The 25,280-nt window shown below is 52.4% G+C and overlaps 1 protein-coding gene across 1 annotated transcript in view; it reads left to right on the top strand.

Moving 5' to 3' along the window:
- PLCD4 (phospholipase C delta 4) overlaps positions 1–25,082 on the top strand; it is a 27,971-nt gene extending 2,889 nt beyond the window's left edge. The window contains exons 2-17 of the mRNA XM_089329860.1: positions 4,299–4,354; positions 4,485–4,643; positions 5,707–5,935; positions 7,321–7,450; positions 8,714–8,945; positions 13,225–13,426; positions 14,287–14,431; positions 15,047–15,199; positions 20,231–20,401; positions 21,999–22,155; positions 22,410–22,526; positions 23,047–23,219; positions 23,754–23,889; positions 24,209–24,358; positions 24,435–24,557; positions 24,803–25,082. Coding sequence (XP_089185986.1) covers positions 4,333–4,354; positions 4,485–4,643; positions 5,707–5,935; positions 7,321–7,450; positions 8,714–8,945; positions 13,225–13,426; positions 14,287–14,431; positions 15,047–15,199; positions 20,231–20,401; positions 21,999–22,155; positions 22,410–22,526; positions 23,047–23,219; positions 23,754–23,889; positions 24,209–24,358; positions 24,435–24,532 — 2,274 coding nt within the window. The 5' untranslated portion in view covers positions 4,299–4,332 and the 3' untranslated portion in view covers positions 24,533–24,557; positions 24,803–25,082. The remainder of the gene's footprint in view (positions 1–4,298; positions 4,355–4,484; positions 4,644–5,706; positions 5,936–7,320; positions 7,451–8,713; positions 8,946–13,224; positions 13,427–14,286; positions 14,432–15,046; positions 15,200–20,230; positions 20,402–21,998; positions 22,156–22,409; positions 22,527–23,046; positions 23,220–23,753; positions 23,890–24,208; positions 24,359–24,434; positions 24,558–24,802) is intronic.
- Positions 25,083–25,280: the final 198 nt, after the last annotated feature.

The following is a 25,280-nucleotide window of genomic DNA, read 5'->3' as shown; positions in this document are numbered from 1 at the left end:
TCACCTTTCTGGTCCTCACTCCCCTTCTCTACAAAAATGAAGACCAACTCTGACATCCTGGGGCTCTCTCAGCTGAAATCGCTGCTCATGGCCACCTGTTTCCTGGATGGATACAGGTTTAACATAGAGATTCAGCATTTCAGAAAAAATCATTGCTGTATGTAAAAAAAAAAAAAAATTGAGATTCAGGAATGAGAGCAGGATTGGAAGAAGAAGGCCAAGACCTGGGATTGGAAGAGTTTGACAAAGGAGGGAAAAATCATTTTCCAATCTAGTTTGAGACCAGTCTTTGAAATAAGAGGACCCAGGCACGTAGACTCTATGTTTCAGGCCATCGCTGTGCAGGTGTAAGGGAAATTAATTCTGTCTCCCCTTGGGCCCAAGGTCCATGTGCTCAGGTTCAGAGAGAGGAGAAGGCAGGATGTTGGTAAGGGAGTTTAGACTTCAGCCCAGGCTGACCCAGTCCTACCAGAGTCTGAGGGCCTGAAAAATTCAAGAGTGACCTGTCACTTTGTTAACAGTCTTCAGGTAGCTTCTGCGAGGCCCGGGTGTCCCATCCTAGAAAAGAAGCGCCAGTTCTCTGTCTCTCAGGAAGCTTGCAGCCCGAGTTTCCTCAGGTTTCAGCCAGGCATGTGTGTTTGGCCTCAGTCAGCAAAACCTTTTCTTCCAGGGACCGGCACAGGGCTGCTTCCTCCCGGAGACGGCTTCCCAGGCCGCCCCTCCCCTTCCAAGCACCTAGGTGCTGTGGTCGGCAGTGACCCTCCAATTCTCCCTGATGACCTAGTCACCTTCGCTAATGAGGGCTCTGTCTAATCTGCTGTCTGACCTCAGCAAAGTCCCATTGCTAGAATTTCTATAAAATGAGAGTTGGACTACATGATGCTTGGAACACTACCTAAAAATATTGGCTTCACAGATTTTTATTTATTTATTTGAAAGAGTTACACGGAGAGAGAAGGAGAGGCAGAGGGAGAGGGAGAGGGAGAGAGAGGGAGGTCATCCATCCACTGATTCACTCCCCAGTTGGCCACAATGGCCGGAGCTGCTCCGATCTGAAGTCAGGAGCTTCCTTCGGGTCTCTCACATGGGTGCAAGGGCCCAAGGACTTGGACCATCTTATACTGCTTCCCCAGGCCATAGCAGAGAGCTGGATCGGAAGTGGAGCAGCTGGGACTAGAACCGGCGCCCATATGGATGCCGGCGCTGCAGGCAGCAGCTTTACCAGATACACCACAGCGCCGGCCCCGGCTTCACAGATTTTTTAAAGTTTTTTTTTTTTTAATCATCACTGTCAAAATTTTAAACTTTTTGACAAGCATAACCTATTTTTATTCAAGTGTAGGTCCTTTGTGTGTGCAAAAGCATCAAGTTTTCTGTTTCATGGTAGGTATGTCAGTTCAGCATGATCTGGTCAAGAGTTCTTTTTTCTGTTTTTTTTTTTTTTAAGAGATAACTAAATTTTTTTTTTTAATTTATTTAATGAGCATAAATTTCCAAAGTACAGCTTATGGACCACAATAGCCTCCTCCCCCCCCCCCCGCCCGTGTCTTCCCTCCCATCCACAATGCTCCCCTCTCCCACTCCCTCTTCCCTTCCCCTTCACATCACAATTAATTTTCAATTGAGATAACTAAATTTTAAAAGAAAAAATTTTTGAATGGAAGAGAGACATGATCCTATCCAGCAGGTTCACTCCCCAAATACCCTCATCGACTAGGGCTGGGTCAGGCCAAAGCTAGGCACTCAGAAGTCAATCTGGGTCTTCAGTGGAGGTGACAGGAGCCCAATTATCTGAGCCATAACCACTGCCTCCCAGGGTCTGCATTGGTGGGAAGATGGAGCCAGGAGCCAGAACCAGAAATTGAACCCAGGCCCTGGGATGTGAGATGCAGACGCTTAGGGAGCTAAACCCCAGCTCCCTAGAGTTGAGTATTTCTACAGGGGCAGAGCCAAACAGAAACCACATATCAAATCTTCCAGCATTTCTTGTCAGCTACTAGGACAACTTTTTTTTTTTTATCTTTTATTTAATGAATATAAATTTCCAAAGTACGACTCATGGGTTACAATGGCTTCCCCCCATACCGTCCCTCCCACCCACAACCCTCCCCTTTCCCACTCCCTCTCCCCTTCCATTCACATCAAGATTCATTTTCGATTATCTTAATATACAGAAGATCAGCTTAGTATACCTTAAGTAAGGATTTCAACAGTTTGCTCCCACACAGAAACATAAAGTGAAAAATAATAGATGATTTTTTTTTAAATGATGATGAAATCAGATCAGACCTCTTGTCATGTTTAATCCCAGTGAGAGTCAAGTTGGGAATTGATAATTTCCTTTTTTTTTTTTTTTTTTACAGAAGATCAGTTTAGTGTACATTAAGTAAAGATTTCAATCGTTTGCACCCCCATAGAAACACAAAGTGAAATATACTGTTTGAGTACTCGTTATAGCATTAAGCCTCAGTGTACAGCACATTAAGGACAGAGATCCTACATGAGGAGTAAGTGCACAGTGACTCCTGTTGTTGACTTTACAAATTGACACTCCTGTTTATGGCATCAGTAATCTCCCTATGCACCAGTCATGAGTTTCCAAGGCTATGGAAGCCCCTTGAGTTCTCCGACTCTTATCTTGTTTAGACACGGTCATAGTCAAAGTGGAGGTTCTCTCCTCCCTTCAGAGAAAGGCACCTCCCTCTTTGAAGACCTGTTCTTTTTTTTTTTTTTTTTTTTTTTTTTTTTTTTTTTTTTGACAGGCAGAGTGGACAGTGAGAGAGAGAGACAGAGAGAAAGGTCTTCCTTTGCTGTTGGTTCACCCTCCAATGGCCGCCGCGGCCGGCGCGCTGCGGCCGGCGCACCGTGCTGATCCGATGGCAGGAGCCAGGAGCCAGGTGCTTTTCCTGGTCTCCCATGGGGTGCAGGGCCCAAGCACCTGGGCCATCCTCCACTGCACTCCCGGGCCACAGCAGAGGGCTGGCCTGGAAGAGGGGCAACCGGGACAGAATCCGGCGCCCCGACCGGGACTAGAACCCGGTGTGCCGGCGCCGCTAGGCGGAGGATTAGCCTAGTGAGCCGCGGCGCCGGCTGAAGACCTGTTCTTTCCACTGGGATCTCACTCACAGAGATCTTTTTGCCAGAGTGTCTTGGCTTTCCATGCCTGAAATACTCTCATGGGCTTTTCAGCCAGATCCGAGTGCCTTTAGGTACTAGGACAACTTAACGGGGTCCTAAATTGGACACTGTGTATCTTAAAAGGGTGTATCCTTTTTAATAGGTAGGGTGAACTTGAAAGTGCAGTTCTGAGGCTCATGTTACATAATCTGTCCATTAAAACTATGAGAATAGTGGTTGTGAAAAGACTATAAAATAGGCTTTCCTTTTGCAGATAGAAGGGGACAATTAAGTGTTGTAGAAGAGACAAAAGAAGCGCTGTGACCTGCCTCTTGGGAGCTGGACAGTCTAGGGGAGAGTGTGAAGAGCACTCCTAGGCTAGAGAAGCTGGGTTGATTTCAGCTAGAGAGGGCCAGGGGGTGGGGAGACTCCAGGTTCCGAAAGCAGTGGCCACTGAGATGGCAACTCTCAATAAGGAGGTGGGGAGTAAGGTTCCCAGTGGACTGAGGGGTGTTGTGTGTTTGGCAGATGCCCTGGTTTAGCCCTCTTTAGATATAGCCATGGGGGCCCAGCGCTGTGGCACAGTGGGTTAAAGCTCCAGCCTGCAGTGCCGGCATCCCATATGGGCTCTGGTTTGAGTCCCGACTGCTCCACTTCTGATCCAACTCTCTACCGTGGCCTGGGAAAGCAGTGGAAGATGGTCCAAGCCCTTGAGTCCCTGCACCCACGTGGGAGACCTGAAAGAAACTCCTGGTTCCTGCTTTCGGATCGGTGCAGCTCTGGCCATTGCGGCCATTTGAGGAGTGAAACAATGGAAGGAAGACCTTTCTCTCAGTCTCTCTCTCTCACTGTCTGTAACTCTACCTGTCAAATAAATTAAAAAAAAAAAAAGAAAAGAAAAGAAAAGAAAAGAAAGAGGAAAAGCAGCAGCCACGGGCGTAGCAGAAGCTCCAGGAGCAGACCTATCTGGCTTAAATTCTCATCCTTATGGAATTTGAGGCAGATTTCTTAGCCTATCAGAGCCACCAAATCCCAATTAGATGTGAAAATACCTGCAGACTATATAGACGCAGTGCCTGAGGCATAGAGAGCACTCAGGAAACACTGGGTTCCTTCCCCTCCTCCCTGGAGCTCCGGGATTCTCCCGAAGCCCTTTGCTCCTGCTGGGATTTTTCTTTTAGGTGACTCTGGCAGCAGCTGGTGGAGCACTGGGTGATGTTGTCCATGCTGCAAGACCGTGAGTACCGCTCAAGGGAGGAGGGCCTGGGGACAGTCCTGGGAAGTGGAGGAGGCTAGACCGCTGCTCCAGAGCTCCCCTGGGCCCTCCACCATCGCCACTGGCTACCCAGCCCCTGCTCCCTGCCCAGGGCTGTGCACCGATCAGGACCTGCTGATGATGCAGGAGGGCACGACGATGCGCAAGGTGAGGTCCAAATCCTGGAAGAAGCTGAGACACTTCAGACTCCAGAATGACGGCATGACAGTCTGGCACATGCGGCAGCCCGGTGGCAGCGCTAAACCCAGCTGTGAGTGACCTGGGTGGCTGGGAGTGAGCCTGTGGACCAGGGCCCTCTGGCAGTGTGTCCTTATGCTGTCCCACCTGGGGCTCTATCTGAGCCTCTAAAAGGAGATCCTAGCAGGAAGGCTGGTGTCAGGATTAAATCAGTGCGTACGCAGGGCTGAGCAGAGCCCTGGCACCTACTGGGTGGGTTACAGCTTAGTCTTGTATTCCATTCATGGTCTCAGGCATCTGCCTGCTTGGATTCAAGCCCTGGCTCCACCACTCTCTAGCTGAATGGCTCTAGACAAGTGACTTCATGGAGTTTCTTCCCTTATCTGCAGACTGGGGATTAAGCACTTCCGGTCTAGTAGATCACAGGGACTCAATGAGGACAGGTGTAAAGCAGTTAGCCCAGGACCTGAAGCCAAGAAGGCACTGAAGAACGGTTAGCCATCTGATGGGTGTTGTTGATTATCACAAATGCCTCACAGCGGCGTTCATCCTAGCGGCCAAACTCCAATACCGCTAAAACTTCGGTCACAGGATTCATCTAAGAGTCTGTGTTAGGGATGTAATCGAAGCTCCCAACCTGCACGACCTCCAGCTGAGGGAAGGAGTGGAAGGACCGCTGCGGCTCCCCTCCTAGACATCTGGAAAGAGGAAGCCTCCAGACCTGGCAAGAAAGAACTGAGCGTGGGCATCTACTGCCTTGGTGTACCTGCTCTGGCCTGCCAGTGATTTCCAGTTGTCATCCCTGCCAGTCCTGTGCTCACCGTCAGGACTGGTCATGGAGGGGGACCAGCGTGACTTATCATGAGAACTCCGAAGGGTTAAATCATTTTGGTCTGTGTCACACTGCCAGGTGGTGGCCAGAAGCCAGGTCTTGTCACCTCCTGGTACATGCCCTTTGCTATGCTGTCTAGGAAAGCAGCAGGTCTCCCTGTAGTAATGCTTTTTGGGGTCCAGCCTGCAGAGGCTGAGGGTCCTCTGTCCTGTGGCTTCACAGCGGGAGGGGTGCTCGGCCCCAGTCCTCTGCCCCCGCAGCGTGCGGGCCTCCCTCAGTGCCTGTCCCTGCTGCTTCTCCGCAGTTTCCATCTCTGATGTGGAGACGGTGCGGAAGGGCCACGACTCTGAGTTGCTGCGCAGCCTGGCAGAGGACTTTCCGCTGGAGCAGGGCTTCACCGTCGTCTTCCATGGTCGTCGCTCCAACCTGGACGTGGTGGCCAGCAGTGCTGAGGAGGCCCAGGTGTGGATGCAAGGGCTTCAGCTGTTGGTGGACCTCGTCACCAGCATGGACCAACAGGAGCGACTGGACCAGTATCAGCAAGACCGAGTCTGGGTGTGGGCTCAGGGCAGGGGTGGGGGGTGGGGGAGGGCGCTCACTGAAAGAGCCAGATCTGTAGCGCCAGAGAAGGTGGGAAGGGGGAGGGCCTTAGGAGGCCTAAGGGTCCAGATGGTGGGGCAGGGGTGTCCCAGGCCGATGGGTGACAGAGTTCTGAGGAGGAAGAATGGAGCCCAGGGATGGCTGGGACATGGCCAGGTGGAGTTTGAATGTGAATCAGGACCCTGCCCACCCTGGGAATGGGGGAAGGGGCAGAGGAGCAAACAAGGTGCTGCTCCGGGAGTGGAACGGAAGACCCCAGAGCATGGCTGACCACAGGGTGGGAGGCCGCCCTCCAGGCTCAGGGGTTTGGTCGCACTTCCAGTTTCTGAGATGGCCTTCCTGGCTTATCCATTCATGCATCATGTATTAAACAGAACGCGTCAGGCCCCGTACCAGGCATCTAGGGTACAACGATCACTCAGCTACTACTTCAGGGACAGGAGAGGATCTGTGCAAATGAAGGCCATAGAGGTGCTTTGGCCCTTAGGTGATTTGTATGTGTTCAAAGGAAGGAACCTGAGGGGGTTCTGAGAAAACCTGAGAGAAGAAATAGCAAGGGAACTGGGTCTTGAAAATGAGTAGTATTTTTTTAAAGTATTTTTTTAATTTGAAAGGTGGAGAGACAGAGACAGAGACAGAGAAATTCCTTGTGTGGGTTTACTCCCCAGATATACACAACAGTCAGGGTTGGGCCAGCTGCCAAAGCTGGCAACTCCATGCAGGTCTCCCATGTGGGTGGCAGGGACCCAAGTACTTGAGCCATCACCTGCTGCCTCCCAGGGTGTGCATGAGCAGAAAGCTGGATCAGAAGCAGAGGCAGGACTCGAACCCAGGCACTGACAGGTGACGTGGGCATCCAGAGCGGCACGTTAACTGCCGTGCCAAACTCCTGCTCCGAAAGTGAGTAGAATTTGAACATGAGAAGAAGAGGAAATGGCATGCTCGAGTGAGGGAACGGGAGTGCAGGCCCAGAGGGAGGAAACTGAAGAGCAGGAGAGACATCTGAGAGCAGGGAGTTGCTGAGTGCGCTGAAGAACGAGGCCGAAGCATCGAGAAGGCTGGGCAGGCCGAACCACAGCAGCGAAGAGGCTGTTAACTTCTGGGTTCAGGAATTTGAGGTTCTGCAGGCAGCAGGGGGGTCCTGCAGGCACCGGAACACTGCAATGACAGGGCACTTGTGCTGTGAAGGGATTATTCTGGAACAATGGAAAATGGTGGGGAGACTGGGAGAGATGTGGGTGGATGAATATGCACACACATCTACACACACACGCATACATAACACACACACACAGCTTTTGCCTTAACTCAGACCTGGATGGCTGAGTGATTGGTTCCAGCGTGGAGACAAAAACCAGGACGGGAGAATGAGTTTCCAAGAAGTTCAGCGGTTACTGCACCTGATGAACGTGGAGATGGACCAAGACTATGCCTTCAGTCTTTTTCAGGTGAGTCGTCTGCCTATGGCCTGCAGGAGCCAGCCAGGCCCAGTTTCAGGTGCACAGAAGTCCCCCTGACCCCAGTCAATAACACATTTGTCGACTTCCTACCATGAGCCCTAGCACCTTGGGAGACTGGGTAAGAAGTGCAGGGCATGGCTCTTGCCCCTCGTTCTTGGTGGGGGGGGGGGTGAGGAATAGTCCCATGGACGGTGACTCACAGTATGTTACTGGGTTGGACATGGAGGGCCTCTTGTCCGTGGTCAGGGTTTCACACGTGCCTCACACAAAGCCCTATCTGGAATGCGAGTAAATAGGAGGAGGGTCTTCTGGCCCTTCTGGGACCATTGGAGGAATTTTTAAAAATGTCTGTTTGTTTACTTTTATTTTTTTAAAGATCCATTCATTTACCTGAAAGGAGCCACAGAGAGAGAGAGAGAGAGACAGAGAGAGGTATCCTCTATCCACCAGGCCACTCTCCAAATGACCACAATGGCTGGGGCTGGGCCAGACTGAATCCAGGGACCTGGAACTCTGGCTCAGATCTCCCATGTGGGTGCAGGGGCCCAAGCACTTGGGCCATCCTCCGCTGCTCTCCCATGCACACCAGCAGGGAGCCGGATCAGAAGCGGGGACTTGAACTGGCACCCATATGGGACGCCAGCTTCACAGGCAGCAGCTTAACCCACTGTGCCACAGTGCCAGCCCCTATCTATTTTCATCTACTTGAAAGGCAGCATGACAGAGAAAGGGTGAGATAGAGATCTTTCATTTGCTGGTTCACTCCTCAAATGCCAGCAACAGCCAAGGCTGGGCCAGGCCAAAGCCAAAAACCCAGAACTCCATCTGGGTCTCCTGTGTGGGTGGTAGGGGCCCAGGCACTGGGGCCATCATCTGATGCCTCCCAGGAAGCTCCTTCACGGGAGGCTGGATTGGAAGCAGAGGCGTCAGGCCCCAAAGCAGGCAGTCTGATACGGGATGCAGGCGTCTTCAGCAGCATCTTAGCTGCTGTGGCAAATGCCTGCCCCTCCCACCACCCAGTTGGGAGATTTAACTGTTCCTGGTTGAAACTTTTCTCTACTAGCAAATGGTATGGCTGAAATGTCTTTTACTTACCAAAGTGGCTTCTTTAATGAAGCCTGAGTATCAGGAGGTCTGTGGAGTTCATGGAAGTTCTCTGGGTTGTCAGTAAGATTGCTCTCACAGAGCTAGTCAGCCTCCTACAGTTTCTCACTAAAGGGTTGTGCACGCTCCCCTAACCCTCTCTTACAGGCGGCGGACACATCTCAGTCTGGGACTCTGGAAGGAGAAGAGTTTGTGCAGTTCTATAAGGCCTTGACCAAGCGTACTGAAGTGCAGGAACTGTTTGAAAACTTTTCAGCTGACGGGCAGAAGCTGACCCTGCTGGAATTCGTGGATTTCCTTCGAGAAGACCAGAAAGAAGTAGGCCACGCCCCCGACCTTGCCCTGGAACTCATCGATCGCTATGAGCCTTCAGCCAGTGGTAAGGGAAACAGGGTGGAAAGGCATCAGCTCTGGGGCTGTGGGTAGGGGCTCGGCATGACTGTAGAAGTCCAGACAAGCAGCCTTGTACACAGCTTCCCCTGGCCCCTGCCCAGACATTGCACGGAACCACTGCTCCCAGAGGAGAGCCGCGTTCTCCACCGACAGGAGTCTCCTCTGTGATGCAAGATCTCTCAGGAGGAGGAAGACTCCATAGGGCCCCTCCTCCCTGTGCTCACGCACCATACCCTTCACTTTCCGGAGATTCTTCCTGGTAGCAGCTTTGTCCTTGGTCCTCTTGCTTTGGCCTGTTCTCTATAAACGATCCCTTTCCCTCCGGGTCCCCTTCTTTGGTTCCCGTTTGCTTAAATGCTGGCTCTCTGTGCCTTCCTAGGCTTTCTCCGAATTCCTCCAGTGGTTCTTGAGACTCTAATCCTCTGAGCAGGAAAGCAGTCAGCCTGAGGCTAGAGGGGATAAGGAGGAAGCCGATTATTATTTTTAAATAAATTTATTTATTTATATGAATGGCAGAGTTATAGAATGAAACGGGGGCGGGAAGAGAGAGAGAGGAAAGATCTTCCATGTGCTGGTTCATTCCCCAGATGGCTGCAACAGACATGGCTGGGCCAGGCTGAGGCCAGGAGCCAGAAGCTGCATCCAGGTCGCCCGCATGGGTGGCAAGGACCCAAGCACTTGGGCTGTCTCTGCTGCTTTCCCAGGCAAATAAGCAGGGAGCTGGATCGGAAGTGGAGCAGCTGGGACTCTAGCCGGTGCCCACATGGGGTGCCCCAAGGAAACTGGTTATTTAGTAGTTGACAAGTACAGCCAAAATAAGTGCTCACGGTCCTCAAACTCTCCTTCCCCTTGCCCTTCGGTAGACTTGTTTCATGATTGAGAAATGATTTAATGATGGATTTTATAATTAAAAGGGAAGCAGGATGGAAAAATTTGAGAAACTCTCAGTCTGGTCATAGAAAGGATAAAAAAGCGTGTCTGTGAGAGAATACTCTAGAAGAAGCCATATTCTATTCATCAAGACAACAGAGAATTACTCTGAAGGCATTTTAGAGACCTGCAAGGCAAGCTAGGATATTAAAAGTAAGGTCCCTAAAGAGGCACCCACAGGACCACAGGACCCCGGCATTAGCTGCCCAGGGCTGCCTTGATACCATGCTTCTTACAATCTGGTAGAGTGCCCTTCAGCTACCCCAGCTGCGGCTCAATTGGGCCCAGTACAGCTCAGCCCACTGCCCTGGAAGGTACAAGCCGTAAGCCTCAGTGGTGTCCACATAGTGCCAGTTCTGCAGGTGTGTGGAATGCAAGTGCTATGGGGACCATGGCTTCCACCTAGACTCCAAAGGATGTCATGGGCAGCCTGGAGGCCTAAGCAGAGAGACTTGTCACAGAGGCAAGGCCACTGTAGAGTGGCCCTCGCTAGGGCAAAGCCTGGTGGGGCCATAGGAGTAGGGCAGCACCCAAAACTCCACAACTCCAGCCTGGGGAAGCGGTAGGCAGGCATGAGACTCACCCATGAGAGCTGCTGGCTGGCCTGAGCCCAGCACAGCCATGGGGGTAGGGCTTCCTGAAGCCTTGGGATCCAAACCCTTCTCCAGTTTGCTCAGAGTCAAAGCAGACTGTTGTCCAACTTTAAGACTGAATGTTGTTATCCCTGTCGGAGTTACTAGGGATCAGTCACCCCATTATTCTTGCCTATTTCTTCCTTTTGGAATGGGCATGCTTACCTTATGCCAGCTCCATCATGATATTTTGGAAGTGTGTAACTTGTTCATTTCACAGGCTCACAGCTAGAGAGGAATTTGCCTTTGAATGAATTGTGCCTTAAATCTCACATGTATCCCATTCAGACAAAACTCTGGCTGGGCTGTTGAATTGGTGCTGGAAGAATTAAGACTTTGGTGCAAGGTGTCCGGCGCATAACAAATCTTCCCAGGCAGACGAATCAATTAATTCACAGGCTTTTATTGAGGTTCCGCTCCCAGGCAAGGTTCCCCAGTCCCAACAGAGCAACAGAGCGGGGGCCGGGGAAGTCGCGCGTCAGAGATTGGGAGAGCTCCTTTTATAGATTCAGGGCATGGGGGTTAAAGGTTGAGGCGGGTCTGATCCTCATTGGATGACCTTTAGGCACCTGCAGGGACCTTGACAAGGACTTTTCTTCCCCGCAAGTACAGGTAGGGACTTTCCATTCCCGGAAGTGTAGGCCTTCCCTCCTTGTGGGTCCCAAAGCTACCATCTGGGACTCTTGGTATAGCATGAATGTATTTTACATGGGAGGAGGACATGAGTTTTGGGTGCAAGAGGCAGAATGTTATGGATGAAATGTGTCCCCCAAAGGTCACAAGTTGAGAACTTAATGCCCAAAGCAACAGGGTTGGGGAGAGACCTTCGAGAGGTGCTTCCGTGATGAGAGCTGTGCGCTCATGACTGGATTAGTGCTGTCATTGTAGGAGTGCGTTGGCTACCATGGAAGTGAGTCCCTGATGAGAACTAAGTTCAGCCCCTCCCCCCTCCCCCCTGCTCTTGCACATGCTCTTCTGCCCTTTTGCCTTTCACCATGGTCAGACGTGGGCCCCTCAACCTTGGACTTGCCAGCCTCCAGAACCGTAAGAAACGAATCTCTGTGCTGTGCTTTATGAATTGCCAGGTCTGTGGGATTCTGCACAGCTGCATAGCAAACTAAGACAAAGTGTGTTCAGCTCCTCACCACTCTTGACATTCCCTCCCCGTGCACCTGACAATCAGATTGTGGTACCAATCAAAAGAACTGATCTCTGCTTTGCTAATGAACTGAGTATCCTTGGGCAAGTCACTTAACTGCTCCGAGATGCATTCTGAAAAATAAGTGGAGATGAAATGAAATAATTCACATCCGAAGTATCTGCCACCTGTGGGTTTCCATGAGTGATGAGTTACTACTGTCAAAAAGGAAACTTCCTGCCCCTCTCCACCATCTCTAGGCCCTGCCAAACCTGGAATAAAGGAGCTGGGCATGACAGTTGAATTGTTCCACCTCCCAAAGGAGCCCCTCTGTGGGACCTTACCCTCAGTGACACCGCACAGACTGGCAGTGCAGGGCATGGCTCTGACAACCTGGCTACCTGGCTTCCAATCCCAGCCCCTGCACTTGCTGGTTATGAGAACTGGGGCCAGTTGCCCAACATCTCATGGCCACCTCGCTGGGTCAGTGAGGGCATGAAATGAGACTCTGTATGTGATGTCCCTGGCACAGAGCAAGTGCTCAATAGCTGTTAGGCATCATTGTTATGGTTTGAAGTCCACGCTGAGATGGGTGATGGCTATGGAAGACCCTTCCCTCATCAAGAGTATAGTCTAAGGAGACACTTGCAAATGCTCCTGTAATGAGAGCACAGACAGTAGCAAGAAACCCTTAGACCATAGGTGGTGGCCACTACAGAGAGCCCAGGGAGGAAAACACAGGTCCCCTGGCCAGATCCTTAAGCAGTCTGACTTTCTCTCTAGGCTTCCCACCTGTAAGAACACCACTTTGGACTGGACACTGGACAGTGCTGTCCATGATGGTAACTGTGAGCTCCATGTGACTAGTTAAAGTTAAATGATCTAAAGTCAAGTAAAATTTAAAATTCAGCTCCTCAGTCATATAAGCCACATTTCAATGCTCACAGCTGCACATGACTAGAGCCATCCCTGGCAACACTGTGGCACAGAGCATTGCTAGAAAGTTCTATTGGAGCCGGCGCCGTGGCTCAATAGGCTAATCCTCCACCTTGCGGCGCCGGCACACCGGGTTCTAGTCCCGGTCAGGGCACCGGATTCTGTCCCGGTTGCCCCTCTTCCAGGCCAGCTCTCTGCTATGGCCAGGGAGTGCAGTGGAGGATGGCCCAGGTGCTTGGGCCCTGCACCCCATGGGAGACCAGGAAAATCACCTGGATCCTGGCTCCTGCCATCGGATCAGCACGGTGCGCCGGCTGCAGCGGTGGCCACTGGAGGGTGAACCAACGGCAAAAGGAAGACCTTTCTCTATCTGTCTCTCTCTCACTGTCCACTCTGCCTATCAAAAATAAATAAAAAAAAAAAAAAAGAAAGTTCTATTGGACAGCACTGGACCGGGGGTGATCTTACCGAATGATGCCCCTTAATGTGCTCTGAGGCTGGGAATGACTGGAACAAGAAATGCTAGGTGGGAAAGTCTGGGCTCTGAAGGCGGGGAGTGGCCACCATCTGGAAGGTACAACCTTGGAGGGGCCCTCCCCCTCAGAGCTGCTCCACATCCCGCCCCCTAGGCAAGCTGCGGCACGTGCTGAGCATGGACGGCTTCCTCAACTACCTGTGCTCCAGGGATGGGGCCATCTTCAACCCAGACTGCCTCCCCATCTACCAGGACATGACCCGGCCCCTGAGCCACTACTTCATCAACTCCTCCCACAACACCTACCTGGTGGGAGACCAGCTGTGCGGCCAGAGCAGCGTCGAGGGATACATCCGGTGCCGTGGTTGTTGGGGAGGGTCCAGCGTAGGAGGGGACCCCTCTGTGGGAGACTGAAGGGCATCACTAGCATCGAGAAGGTTTTGGGGGTGTTGGGAGCTGAGGGTCGCTCCTCACTTGGAGGAGGTACTACTGACTAGGAGGGGACGGTAATGAAACCCTCAGAGTACATGGAATTTCGTCCTTTCTCAAGCTATGGTACTCTCTTGGGACTCAGAGGCCCTGGCAGGTTTATTTTGAAAACCTAGATAAACTGGATGTTAAATGGAAGGCAGTAGGAGTTAGAAACACGGGTTCTCGACTTAGACCACCAAGGTCAGATCCTAGTTCCCTGACCTCTCTCTGCCTCAGTTTTCCCATCTATGAAATAGGGATGGCATTGCTATGTGTACCTCTTATGTCTGGATTGTGGTGGAGGGAGATTCAGGGGGCTAATCCACGTGTCCATAGCTAGTAAGTACCGATCATGAATCAACTGGAATAGTCAGGATACCCCTGTAGTGCCAGCAACCGAAGTAGTTGCTTTAAGAGATACAAAACGAATGGAACTTTTACTCCAAAGTGAGTGAAACTTCCCTGGTGGAAACCATCAGGCACCTTGCAACCGAGAGTGGGCCTCACCTGGGCATTGTTCTGCCAGACCACGAGGCAGGCCGTGGGACCTGCTAAGGAAGTGCAGTGAGTTGGGTGGGACAGGTAGGGTGAAGATCAGCGTGAGCTTCAGCGGCACCCTGGGGTCAGAGAGAGCCCCGTGGAGACATAGCTCGAGGGGGTCTGGACAGACAAGTGCTGGCGAGAGGGTCCTCGGTGGAAGATGAGCCCTTGACCTCTCCTGCCTCTGGGGCTGGGGTTCCTGCAGGGCCCTGAAGCGGGGCTGCCGCTGCGTGGAGGTGGATGTGTGGGACGGACCCAACGGGGAGCCCATCGTTTACCACGGACACACCCTGACCTCCCGCATCTTGTTCAAGGACGTCCTGGCCGCAGTAGCACAGTACGCCTTCCAGGTAGTAGCCCGGAGGCACTGCTGATGCAAGAGGGACTGAGGCAAGAGTTGCTGGCTCCGGGCCTGGGAGGCGCACGGGGGCAGTGGGGCGGTTACATCAAATAGCATGGTGTGTGCGCAAGAGGTATAGCTGCAAAGCATCAGGCTACCACCACGGGCTTCTTAGAAATAAGTGGCTGATGCGTTCCCAGGAACTAACGGTCACAGAGGTAGCCACTAGCGGTTAGTAACTGTTGCTCATAATAATTTTCCTCACCCACCTGGGACGGGGTGGGTACGGGAACAGATGGAAACCACGGTGAGTGCAGCTGAGTCTGGAGGTGAAAGCCAGGGGCTGGCCCGGCTCGCCCACTCTGAGCCTTACACAGTCAGACGTGGCGTGTGAGTGAGACTTCGGAGCCCAAGAGTGACCTTTAGATGTGGATGGTGTCTCTGGGGGTGGGTCCCAGAACCCAGGAGGGTCTCACTGGGCCGTGCGTAGGAGCAGGTGTTGGAGGCGTTTAACAATCAGGGTGCTCGTTTGTGAGTACAGAGGCGGGCGTAGGAGCAGGTGTTGGAGGAGGTTCAACACACACTTGAGAACCCTGGACCCAGCAGCCCCTCCGCTCCCCCGCAGACGTCCGACTACCCTGTCATCTTGTCCCTGGAGAACCACTGCAGCTGGGAGCAGCAGCAGAGCATGGCGCGCCACCTGACCGAAATCCTGGGCGAGCAACTGCTCAGCACCGCCCTGGACACGCCGCTGCCCACTGAGCTGCCCTCGCCCGAGGTAAGGCCCCGCCCCGCCAGCCCACGCTCTGCTGCGGCTCCCGTGCCGCACTGTGCCACCTGGGCTCCTTCCACATCCCCCATATTCCCATCTTTCTGTCCTCACATGGGACCCTCTCTTATGTCCTTGGAGACACCGTTTTTTTTTTTTTTATAAGGAACGTTTTTTAAGATTTATTTATTTATTTATTTACTTGAGAAGTAGAGTTATAGATGGTGAGAGGGAGAGACAGAGAGAAAGGTCTTTCCTCTGTTGGTTCACTTCCCAAATGGCCGCAACGGCCGGAGCTGTGCCAATCTGAAGCCAGGAGCCAGGAGCTTCTTCCGGGTCTCCCATGTGGGTGCAAGGACCCAAGCACTTGGGCCATCTTCCACTGCCTTCCTGGGCCACAGGAGAGAGCTGGAAGAGGAGCAGCCAAGAGTAGAACCAGCACCCATATGGGATGCGGGCACAGCAGGCAGAGGATTAACCTACTGTGCCATGGTGCCAGCCCCACACCTGGGTTTTTTAAAAAAAGTTTAATTGAAGGCCGGTGCCGTGGCTCACTAGGCTAATCCTCCGCCTTGCGGTGCCAGCACACCAGGTTCTAGTCCTGGTCGGGGCACCGGATTCTGTCCCGGTTGCCCCTCTTCCAGGCCAGCTCTCTGCTGTGGCCAGGGAGTGCAGTGGAGGATGGCCCAAGTACTTGGGCCCTGCACCCCATGGGAGACCAGGATAAGTACCTGGCTCCTGCCTTTGGATCAGCGCGATGCACCGGCCGCGGCGGCCATTGGAGGGTGAACCAATGGCAAAAGGAAGACCTTTCTCTCTCTCTCACTGTCCACTCTGCCTGTCAAAAAAAAAAAAAAAAAAAAAAAAGTTTAATTGAGCATTCAATTCTGTTTATAGGGACCAGTGCTGTGGCTCAGCAAGTTAAATCTGCAGCCTGCAGCCCCAGCATCCCATATAGGTGCTGGTTCAAGTCCCAGTTGCTCCACTTCTGATCCAGCTCCCTGCTAATGGTGGGGAAGCAGTGGAAGATGGCCCAAGTCCTTAGGCCCCTGCACCTGAATGGGAGACCTGGAGGAAGATCCTGGCTCCTGGCTTTAGATCAGCACAGCTCCGGCTGTTGCAGCCATATGGGGAGTGAACCATCGATGGAAGACCTCTCTACCTCTGCCTCTCTGTAACTCTGCCTTTCAAATAAAAAAAAAAATCCATGTGATTTTCTTTAAAAAATTTATTTATTTACTTGAGAAGCAGAGTTACAGAGAGGGAAAGACAGAGAGAGGTCTTCCATCCACTGGTTTATACCCCAAATACCTGCAACAGGCCACGAGTTGGGCCAATCCAATGCAGGGGCCCAAGCACTTGGACCCTCTTCTGCTGCTTTCCCAGTCATTAGCAGGGAGCTGGATCAGAAGTGGAGCAGCCGGCACATGAACCAGCACCCATATGGGATGCCTATAGTGCAGGTGAGGCTTAGCCTACTGTAACACAGCGCCAGCTCCATATCAGTGGATTTTTAAAATGCTTATATAAGCATCTTCATAGTTTTCAAACTATGAATGGGATCATCCCCTATACACCTTTTTTATAAAAGTTATTAATCTGAGAGGAAGAGAGAGAAAAAGGAGAAGAAAGAGCGGTCCCATCCACAGACTCACTCCCCAGATGCTCACGATGGCCCAGAGTGGGCCAGACTGAAAGCAGGCGCTGGAAACTCAACCCAGGCCTCCCAATTACTTGAGCCATCACCACTGCCTTCCAGGGGCCCCATTGGTGGGAAGCTGGAATCAGGAGGTGGAGCCAGGTGTGGAACCCAGGCACTCTAAGATAGGAAATGGACAACTTAACCAGCGTCTTTTATACCTTTTATGTTTCACATTAAATATATAGCCGGAACGTCTTAAGTATATTTTTCATTTTTAATAACTCTATAGTGTTTCATTACATGTTGTGTGCCACAATATATGTGTTGTCCATGTGGTAGATATTTAGGTTGGTTGTGAGCTTTTACTTGTATACACAACTTTGTTCCTTCACTGTTTCTTTGAAATGGGTTCCTAGAAGCACAGTTGCTGGGTTGAAGACTGAATTCTGAGCATTTCAGTTGTTAATGGCCAAAATACCAAGTTAGCAAAATTGCATGCAGTCAACAGAGGGTGAGCCCCCATAACTCCAGTAGTGAGATGGCTCCTAGTAGCAAGCTGAAGAAAAAACTTTCTTTTTAAAAAAGATTTACTTATTTTCTTGAAAGGCAGAGTTAGAGAGAGAGAGAGAGAGAGAGAGATTTTCTACCCATTGGTTCACTCTCCAAAAGACCTCAAATGGCCAGGGCTGCGCCAGGCAAAAGCCAGAAGCCAGGAGCTTCATCTGGGTCTCATGTGGGGTCAGCATCTTCCACTGCTTTCCCAGGTGCATTACCACGGAGCTGGACAGGAAGTGGAGCAGCTGGGACTCAAACTGGCGCCCATATGGCATGTTGGCGCTGCAGGCAGCGAATAAACCCGCTGTGCCACAGTGCCAACCCCTAAAGTTTCAGTTTTTTAAGAAGAAAAGCCCGTATTTTCATTTTCTGAATTATTTGATAATATTACTTATCCACTTTCATTAGGATTTATTACTTTTATTGATATATGATCATCCTTTAAATGTTAAAGATATTGATGCTTTGGAAAGAAGTTTTTTGCAGTCTATGTCTTTATTTTTCCGCGTCTTTTGCCTTAGACAAGGGTTTGTTATGGTTGTTGTTGGGTGCTGAGTGGGAGTTTTTACTACTAGATGAGACCCAGCACAGCGGTAACATTACTGCACGGGGTTCCAGATGGAAAATCTGTAGTGGGTATTGGAGGGCTCAGAGGCCCCACGAGGAAAGCACAGTGCGGAGCGCTGCTGAGCGCCCAGCCGTTCCCACTCCTCGCGAATGTTGTGGAGCTCTGGAGTCACTTCTGTGCCGCAGGGCCAGCCCTGTCGATCTTTTGTCTTCCAAGTTTTCCTAGCTGCTAAGTTTCCATTTTTATTTATTTATTTGAAATGCAGAGAGAGAGAGACATAGTAGAGGAAAAATTCCAATCTGCTGATTCACTTTCCAGATGTTTGCAGTAGCCAGGGCTGGGTCAAAGCCAGGAACTAAGAACTCCATCCGTGTCTCCCACATGGCTGGCAGGGACGCAAGCAATTGAGCCATCACCTGCTGCCTCTCAGGGTGCACAGTAGCAGGAAGCTGGAATCAGGAGCAGAGCCAGGCCTCGGGCCAGGCGCGTCAATGTCAGATACTAGCAAACCAAGCAGCACCAAATGCCCACCCCATGTTCCAAGTTTTTGTATCATGTTTCTTTTATTATTATTATTTTATTATTTATTTATTTGAAAGTCAGAGTTACACACAGAGAGAATGAGAGGCAGAGAGAGAGAGAGAGAGAGTCTTCCATCTGCTGTTTCACTCCCCAGTTGGCCACAATGGCTGGAGCTACACTGATCCAAAGCCAGGAGCCAGGAGCTTCTTCTGGGTCTCCCACGCAGGTGCAGGGGCCCAAGCACTTGGGCCATCTTCTACTGCTTTCCCAGGCCATAGCAGAGAGCAGGATTGAAAGTGGAGCAGCTGGGACATGAACCAGCACCCGTATGGGATGCTGGCACTGCAGGCAGCAGCTTTACCCACTACACAACAACACTGGCCCCATATCATATTTCTAAAGGCCTTTCCGACATGAGATTATTCAGGATGATTCTGTATTTTCTTCGTATACCCTTATGGTGTTTATATATGTGCTTTTTTAGTATTTAAAACTTTTTAAATATATTCAAGAAGCAGAGAGACAGAGACAGGGACACACAGAGAAAGATCTCATGTCTGCTTTCCCACTCCTCAAGTGCCTGCAATAGTTGGGGTTGGGCCAGGCCAAAGCCAGGTTTTCCACATGGGTGGCAGGGACCCTGGTACCTGAGCCCACTTGCTGCCTCTCAGGACATGTGTTAGAGGGATGCTGAAATCAGAAGCACAATTGAGATATGAATCCAGGATCTCTGATATAGGATGTTGGCACCTCCAGATGGCGATTTAACCCCTGCACCAAATGTTTGCCCCACCTGTAAAAATTTTTTTTTGTTTAAGATTTATTTATTTATTTGAATGGCAGAGTTAGAAGGAGAGACAGGGAGAGACAGAGAGACAGAGATCTTCCATCTGCTAGTTCACTCTCCAAGTGGCTACAACAGCTGGTGCTGGGCCAGGAACTTCCTCCAGGTCTCCCAGGTAGGTGCAGGGACCCACGTACTGGGAACAGCTTCTGCTGCTTTCCCAGGTGCATTAGCAGGGAGCTGGATCAGAAGTGGAGCAGCCAGGACTCCAACCAGCACTCACATGGGCTGCTGGCATCGCAGGAGGCGGCTTAACCTGCTGCACCACACACACAGTCTCCTAAAGAAATTTTTGGTGTCAAATATGAGGTAGGGACCCACATTATTTGTTTTCTCTGTGGACAGAGATGTTATAGCTTTATTTAACAATAAGGGAATCGCATGGGGTGGGATTTGGAAAATGAACCCCCAGATGGAAGATCTGTGTCTTTGACTTTGAAATAGTAAATAAATAGGGGCCAGGGTTGTGGCATAGTGGGTAAAGCCGCCGCCTGCAGTGCCAGAATCCCATATGGACACTGGTTCAAGTCCTGTCTGCTCCACTTCCAATCCCGCTCTCTGCTATGGACTGGGAAAGCAGAAGATGGCCCAAGTCCTAGGGCCCTGGCACTCATGTGGGAGACCCAGAAGAAGCTCTAGGCTCCTGGCTTTGGATCAGCACAGCTCCGGCCGTTGCGGCCAACTGGGGAGTGAACCTGCAGATGGAAAACCTCTCTGTCTGTAACTCTGCCTTTCTAATAAATATATTAACATTTAAGCTAAATAAATAAATAAACCAACAAAGCCCTGATGTGTCTATCAGGCAGCAGATCTCTCCCCAGGGAAACACCTGTTGCTCACGTCCTCTGCCTCTGAGAACCCTGGACCAGCAGGACCGCCCAGGAGGGCCCCTTTGCTTTTGTTCCCTAGGACCTTCGAGGGAAGATCCTGGTGAAGGGGAAGAAGTTGACACTGGAGGAGGAACTTGAGGACAAGGAAGAGGCAGAGAGTGTGCTGGAAACAGGGCAGGGGTCGGAGCTGGAGACCAACTGCCACTCTGAGATTGAGCTGCCCCCCAAGAAGAACAGGAAGGGGAAGAAGGTAGGTTGGGAGTGGGTGTGCTGAGTGGGAGCCGGCAGTGAGGTTAGAGCCAGGCAGGGCGGAGGGCCAGGGGCACAACAACTCTTCCTTCCACTGACAGGTGGAAGTGTGCATGCATGGAGTCACTGTGTATTATATGAACTGGGTTATGTTAACGTATAGAGACACAGCGCAACGGCTTTCCAACTTTGGGGGCCATGAACGCCTTTCCTATAGGTGCAATCTTACATATTGGAAGCTTACTAAACAAAAGAGGTAAATGCAGAACCATCTTCGTTGAAGCACCCATTTGGCTTTCTCCTGGGTCCCCTGGGTGATTCCTGAGCTGTCTTTTTTTTTTTTTTTTTTTTTTTTTTTTTGACAGGCAGAGTGGACAGTTAGAGAGAGAGAGACAGAGAGAAAGGTCTTCCTTTGCCATTGGTTCACCCTCCAATGGCCGCCACGGCCGGCGCACCGCGCTGATCCGAAGGCAGGAGCCAGGTGCTTCTCCTGGTCTCCCATGGGGTGTAGGGCCCAAGCACTTGGGCCATCCTCCACTGCACTCCCGGGCCACAGCAGAGAGCTGGTCTGGAAGAGGGGCAACCGGGACAGAATCCGGCACCCCGACCGGGACTAGAACCTGGTGTGCTGGCGCCGCTAGGTGGAGGATTAGCCTATTGAGCCATGGCGCCGGCCCCTGAGCTGTCTTGGTACTCCTTGGTCTCCAGTTTGTGAAATGGATGGTTGTGTGTGTGTGTGTGTGTGTGTGTGCAGCTTTATTATATTAAGTAAGGGATAGGTGAATGACTGCTGTGACTGCCACTACCATGGGTTTAATTAAAGAAAATTTCTTAGAAAAGCGGGCCTTTGAGGAAGAGACCAGAGATAGCCTAGGAGGAAGAGGATGGGGAGGAGCTTTGGGGTGGGCAGGCTGTGCAGATGGTGGGGGCTGGTCTCCCCGTGGGAGGGGGGCAGAGGGAGGACAGGCGGCAGTGGCGGGAGCCCGCAGCGCTCCCCCTGGTGCACCTGCTTGGCTCACGCAGCTGACTGCTGGCTTAGCTCGCTTTGTGGTGTCTTTCCTGCCTCAGTGTCCAGGGATGGGAACTGGGAATTCAGGAAACAAATCCAGATGCCCTCTGGGACTCATGTTCACCTGGGTGTGACCTCCTCACTATTGTGCATAGCTTGATTCATCTGTCTCAATTGATTTTGACCGGATTATCATTTGGTTGTTCTAAAAGAAGAGAGGTAGAAGGGCCGATGCCTCTCTGTTGACAAAGAGGAACAGCTTTAAAACCTGCTGCCCAGGAAGTGACGTAGCACACTCGCCCAAGCCCAGAGGTGCAGATGGAGCCCAGCACTAGACACCGAGGCCTTTATTCCCACTCCCACCCCCAGGCTGCGCTGTGCCCGTCGTTTTGTCCTGCTGTCTGTTGTCAGAGTGAGGCGCAGGCTGCTGTTTGCGATCCTGGGGCCCCTCCCGTGTCCGAGCAGGTGAGGCGGGAGGGAGAATGCAGCGGGGGCAGTGGGCACAGGCTTAGCAGGGGTGGCCATTAGCTTCGTCACTTTCAGACTACCAAGGCGTCAAGTCCATGCGCCTTTGCACTGTCTCCTCCAGAAATCCAAGCCCATCCTGTGTCCGGACCTGTCGGCCCTGGTTGTCTACTTGCAATCCGTCTCCTTCCACAGCTTCACGCACTCCAAGGAGAACTACCACTTCTATGAGATGTCGTCCTTCTCGGAAAGCAAGGCCAGGAACCTCATCAAGGACGCCGGTCAGCATCGAAAGGGAGGGCCGAGGAGGGACGCAGGGTGGCTGGGCTCAGGCCTGCTGCGGAGGCAGGCCAGTCCCAAGAAAGAAGGCAAGGGAGCTAGGGAGAGATGAAGGAGCTGAGAGGTGGGCAAGGCAGGGGAGCTTAGGAAGAGTGGGCTCAGGCTGGAGTGGGGGGAAGGCTGGGAGGCTGCGCAGAGGGGCCCACTGGGGAGGCTCCACCCCCACCCCAAGCCCCTCCCACTCACCCTTTTATAGGCAATGAGTTTGTGCAGCACAATGCCTGGCAGTTAAGCCGTGTGTACCCCAGTGGCCTGAGGACGGACTCATCCAACTACAACCCCCAGGAACTCTGGAACGCTGGCTGCCAGATGGGTGAGGGGCAGCAGGTGCGGGCGGGCGGGAGCACCTGGCAGGAAATGGGGTGCTGGGCTGAGAAAGGCACCGTCTACCGGGTGGTGCCAGCAGGCACTCTTCTTCCCAACACTGTCTTTTATTGTGTGTGTGTGTTTAAAGATTTTATTTATTTGAAAGCCAAAGCAAGAGAGAGTGAGAGTAAGAAAGAGAGGGAGAATCTTCCAAGTCTCCCCAAATGGCCACAACAGCCAGGGCTGGGCCAGGCTGAAGCCAGAAGGGAGGACCTCCATCGAGGTCTCATGTGGGTGCAGCAGCTCAAGGACTTGGGCCGCCTCCTCTGCCTCCCCAGGCGCATTAGTAGGAAGCCAGATCAGAAGCAGAGCTGCTGGGACCCGGGCCAGCACCCCAGTGTGGCATGCCTGCTGCAGTGGTGGTCCGACCTGCTGCACGGCGACACCGGCCCCCAACGCCTGTCTCCTTAACTCAGCGTGGCTGAAGGCCTCCAAGACGAATCTCTCTTTTCTCCTGGGCCCCTCAGTGGCTATGAACATGCAGACTGCGGGGCTGGAAATGGACATCTGTGATGGGCTCTTCCACCAGAACGGCGGCTGTGGCTACGTGCTGAAGCCCGAATTCCTGCGTGATACCCGGAGTTCCTTCCACCCAGAGAGGCCCATCAGCCCACTCAAGGCCCAGACCCTCTTAGTCCAGGTATGGTGGAAAGAGGACCCACTGGGAAGAGCCTGGGATAGCGAGGAGAGAAGCAGGGGTGGCAGGGGTGGGGAAGGGCGGCAGGGCCTGACGAGGGTGTCCTGAATTCAAGAACCTCGAGAGAGGCAGCAATGGTTATGGCACAGATGTGGGAGCCAACTGCCTGGCTTCAAACCCACTTCTGAGCTCTGTGACGCTGCGGAAGTTCTTAACCGCTGGGTTCCTCAGTAGGCTCACGTGCGACACGGGGGAGGACACCACTGGCACCCCTCCAGGTGCAGGTAAAGGCTTCCAACTCCTGGCGTGCAGTCAGCGCCGGAGTCCGGCTGCCCTCCTTAGCGTGCCTACTTCCAAACCGCATTGCATTTCCACTTGGATGCATTTTCAGTCGCAGATTGAATTACTAGAAGGAAATGCAGTACCCAACGGAGGATTAGTTTTGCAAACCAAAATCTAAAAAGTGCAAAGTGAGAGGGTGAAGTCGGGGGGCTGGGCTGCGCAGGAACTTGTGAGGGTCCAGCGCCTTGGTTGCAGGTGATCAGTGGTCAGCAACTCCCTAAAGTGAATGAGAACAAAGAGAAATCCATCGTGGATCCACTGGTCAAAGTGGAGATCTTTGGCGTCCGTGCAGATACAACCCGGCAAGAGACCAGCTACGTGGAGAACAATGGTGAGAGCCCGGCATGCTACGGAGGTGGTGAGGACGTGGCCGCTGTTTTCCTCCTGACTTCTCCCCGTTCAGCACGGTCCCTGTCACCGCCCCCATTCCCCACCCTCACCCTCACCTTAGCTAGGCAGTGGGGAACCAGACAAAGCATCGGGCTTCCCGCTCTGACTCAGAACACAGCTCGCCTCTTCTAAGCCTCAGCTGTTTCACCCATAAAATCCCAACTGCTATCTGGCTTAACTGAAAGTACAGGGGAAGCAGCCCACGGGGCCTGAGGCAGTCAGTCACGTCGGTCACACACTGCCTCCCACCCCCACGGCAGGTTTCAATCCTTACTGGGGGCAGACGCTGTGCTTCCGGGTCCTGGTGCCTGAACTCGCCATGGTGCGTTTTGTGGTCAAGGATTACAACTGGAAATCCCGACACGACTTCATTGGTCAGTACACCCTGCCCTGGACCTGCATGCAGCAAGGTGAGCCAGCCCTGCAGCCCCGGCCAGGACCCCCCTCTGCCTGCCTTCTTAAAGCCGTCCTCCTGGCCCTCCCCAGGCTACCGCCACATACACCTGCTCTCCAGGGACGGCACCAGCCTCCACCCAGCGTCCATCTTCGTCTACATCTGCATCCTGGAAGGCGTGGAATCCTGAGCGGGACACGTCATGGCCAGAGTGGGTACGCGCCCTTTAGGTGGTGACAGAACGCTGCACGATGCTCCAGAGAGCAATGGAGGGGCGCACACCCAGCTCTGGATCGTGCACTCCAGGCGCAACATGACCTCGCCCTTCCTAACAAGCACGTCCAGGACGCGATGTTTCACCTCTTGCCTCTCCATCTCCTTGCTTTAAGCCTTTGGCGTCTTTCCCGCCCTTTCCCTTTGTGTGCTCTCTCCTGGAGTCCCCTCCTTCCTCTTGCTGTAGGCGCACTCCCAGACCCGGATCCATGACGAATCTCTGGTGCAAAGGCAGATTGCAAGTAGAAAGCCAGGGAGGGGCCTGCGGCAGAGAGACCTGAAGACGCACTACCCGCTCCAGCCGACTTGCTCACAGCTCAGCGTCAAAGGCAAGACAGATCAAGGCTGCAGTCTCCCCGAGCAGCCTGGAGGGGACTTCACCCCAGGGCTGTACCGTGACTCTCAGGAGTCCCCGCTGGACTGCTCCCCCTTAGCTCCACTGGTATTAATAAGAGCTTCTCTCTCCAGTTTGGCTCTGAGTATAGTCTGTCTTCGTTGGGTAAGACGGGTTGGGAGATCCTCTTTAATTTTCCCAGTGTGTCCCCGTTTAGAAGGCCAATGACACAGTGAGGTACTACAGAATTGCAGCCTGAGGCACGCACACAATTCAGAACTGGACATTTCCTGCCATGATCATCTGCCACTCCAGCACCCTGGGGCTTCCA

This window comes from Oryctolagus cuniculus, chromosome 3, assembly GCF_051225735.1.
Source record: "Oryctolagus cuniculus isolate XC-2025 breed Fujian yellow rabbit chromosome 3, ASM5122573v1, whole genome shotgun sequence".
In the NCBI taxonomy this organism is placed as follows: domain Eukaryota; kingdom Metazoa; phylum Chordata; class Mammalia; order Lagomorpha; family Leporidae; genus Oryctolagus; species Oryctolagus cuniculus.
The sequence above is the reverse complement of the archived record's forward strand: the minus strand, read 5'-3'. Positions and strand labels throughout refer to the sequence as shown.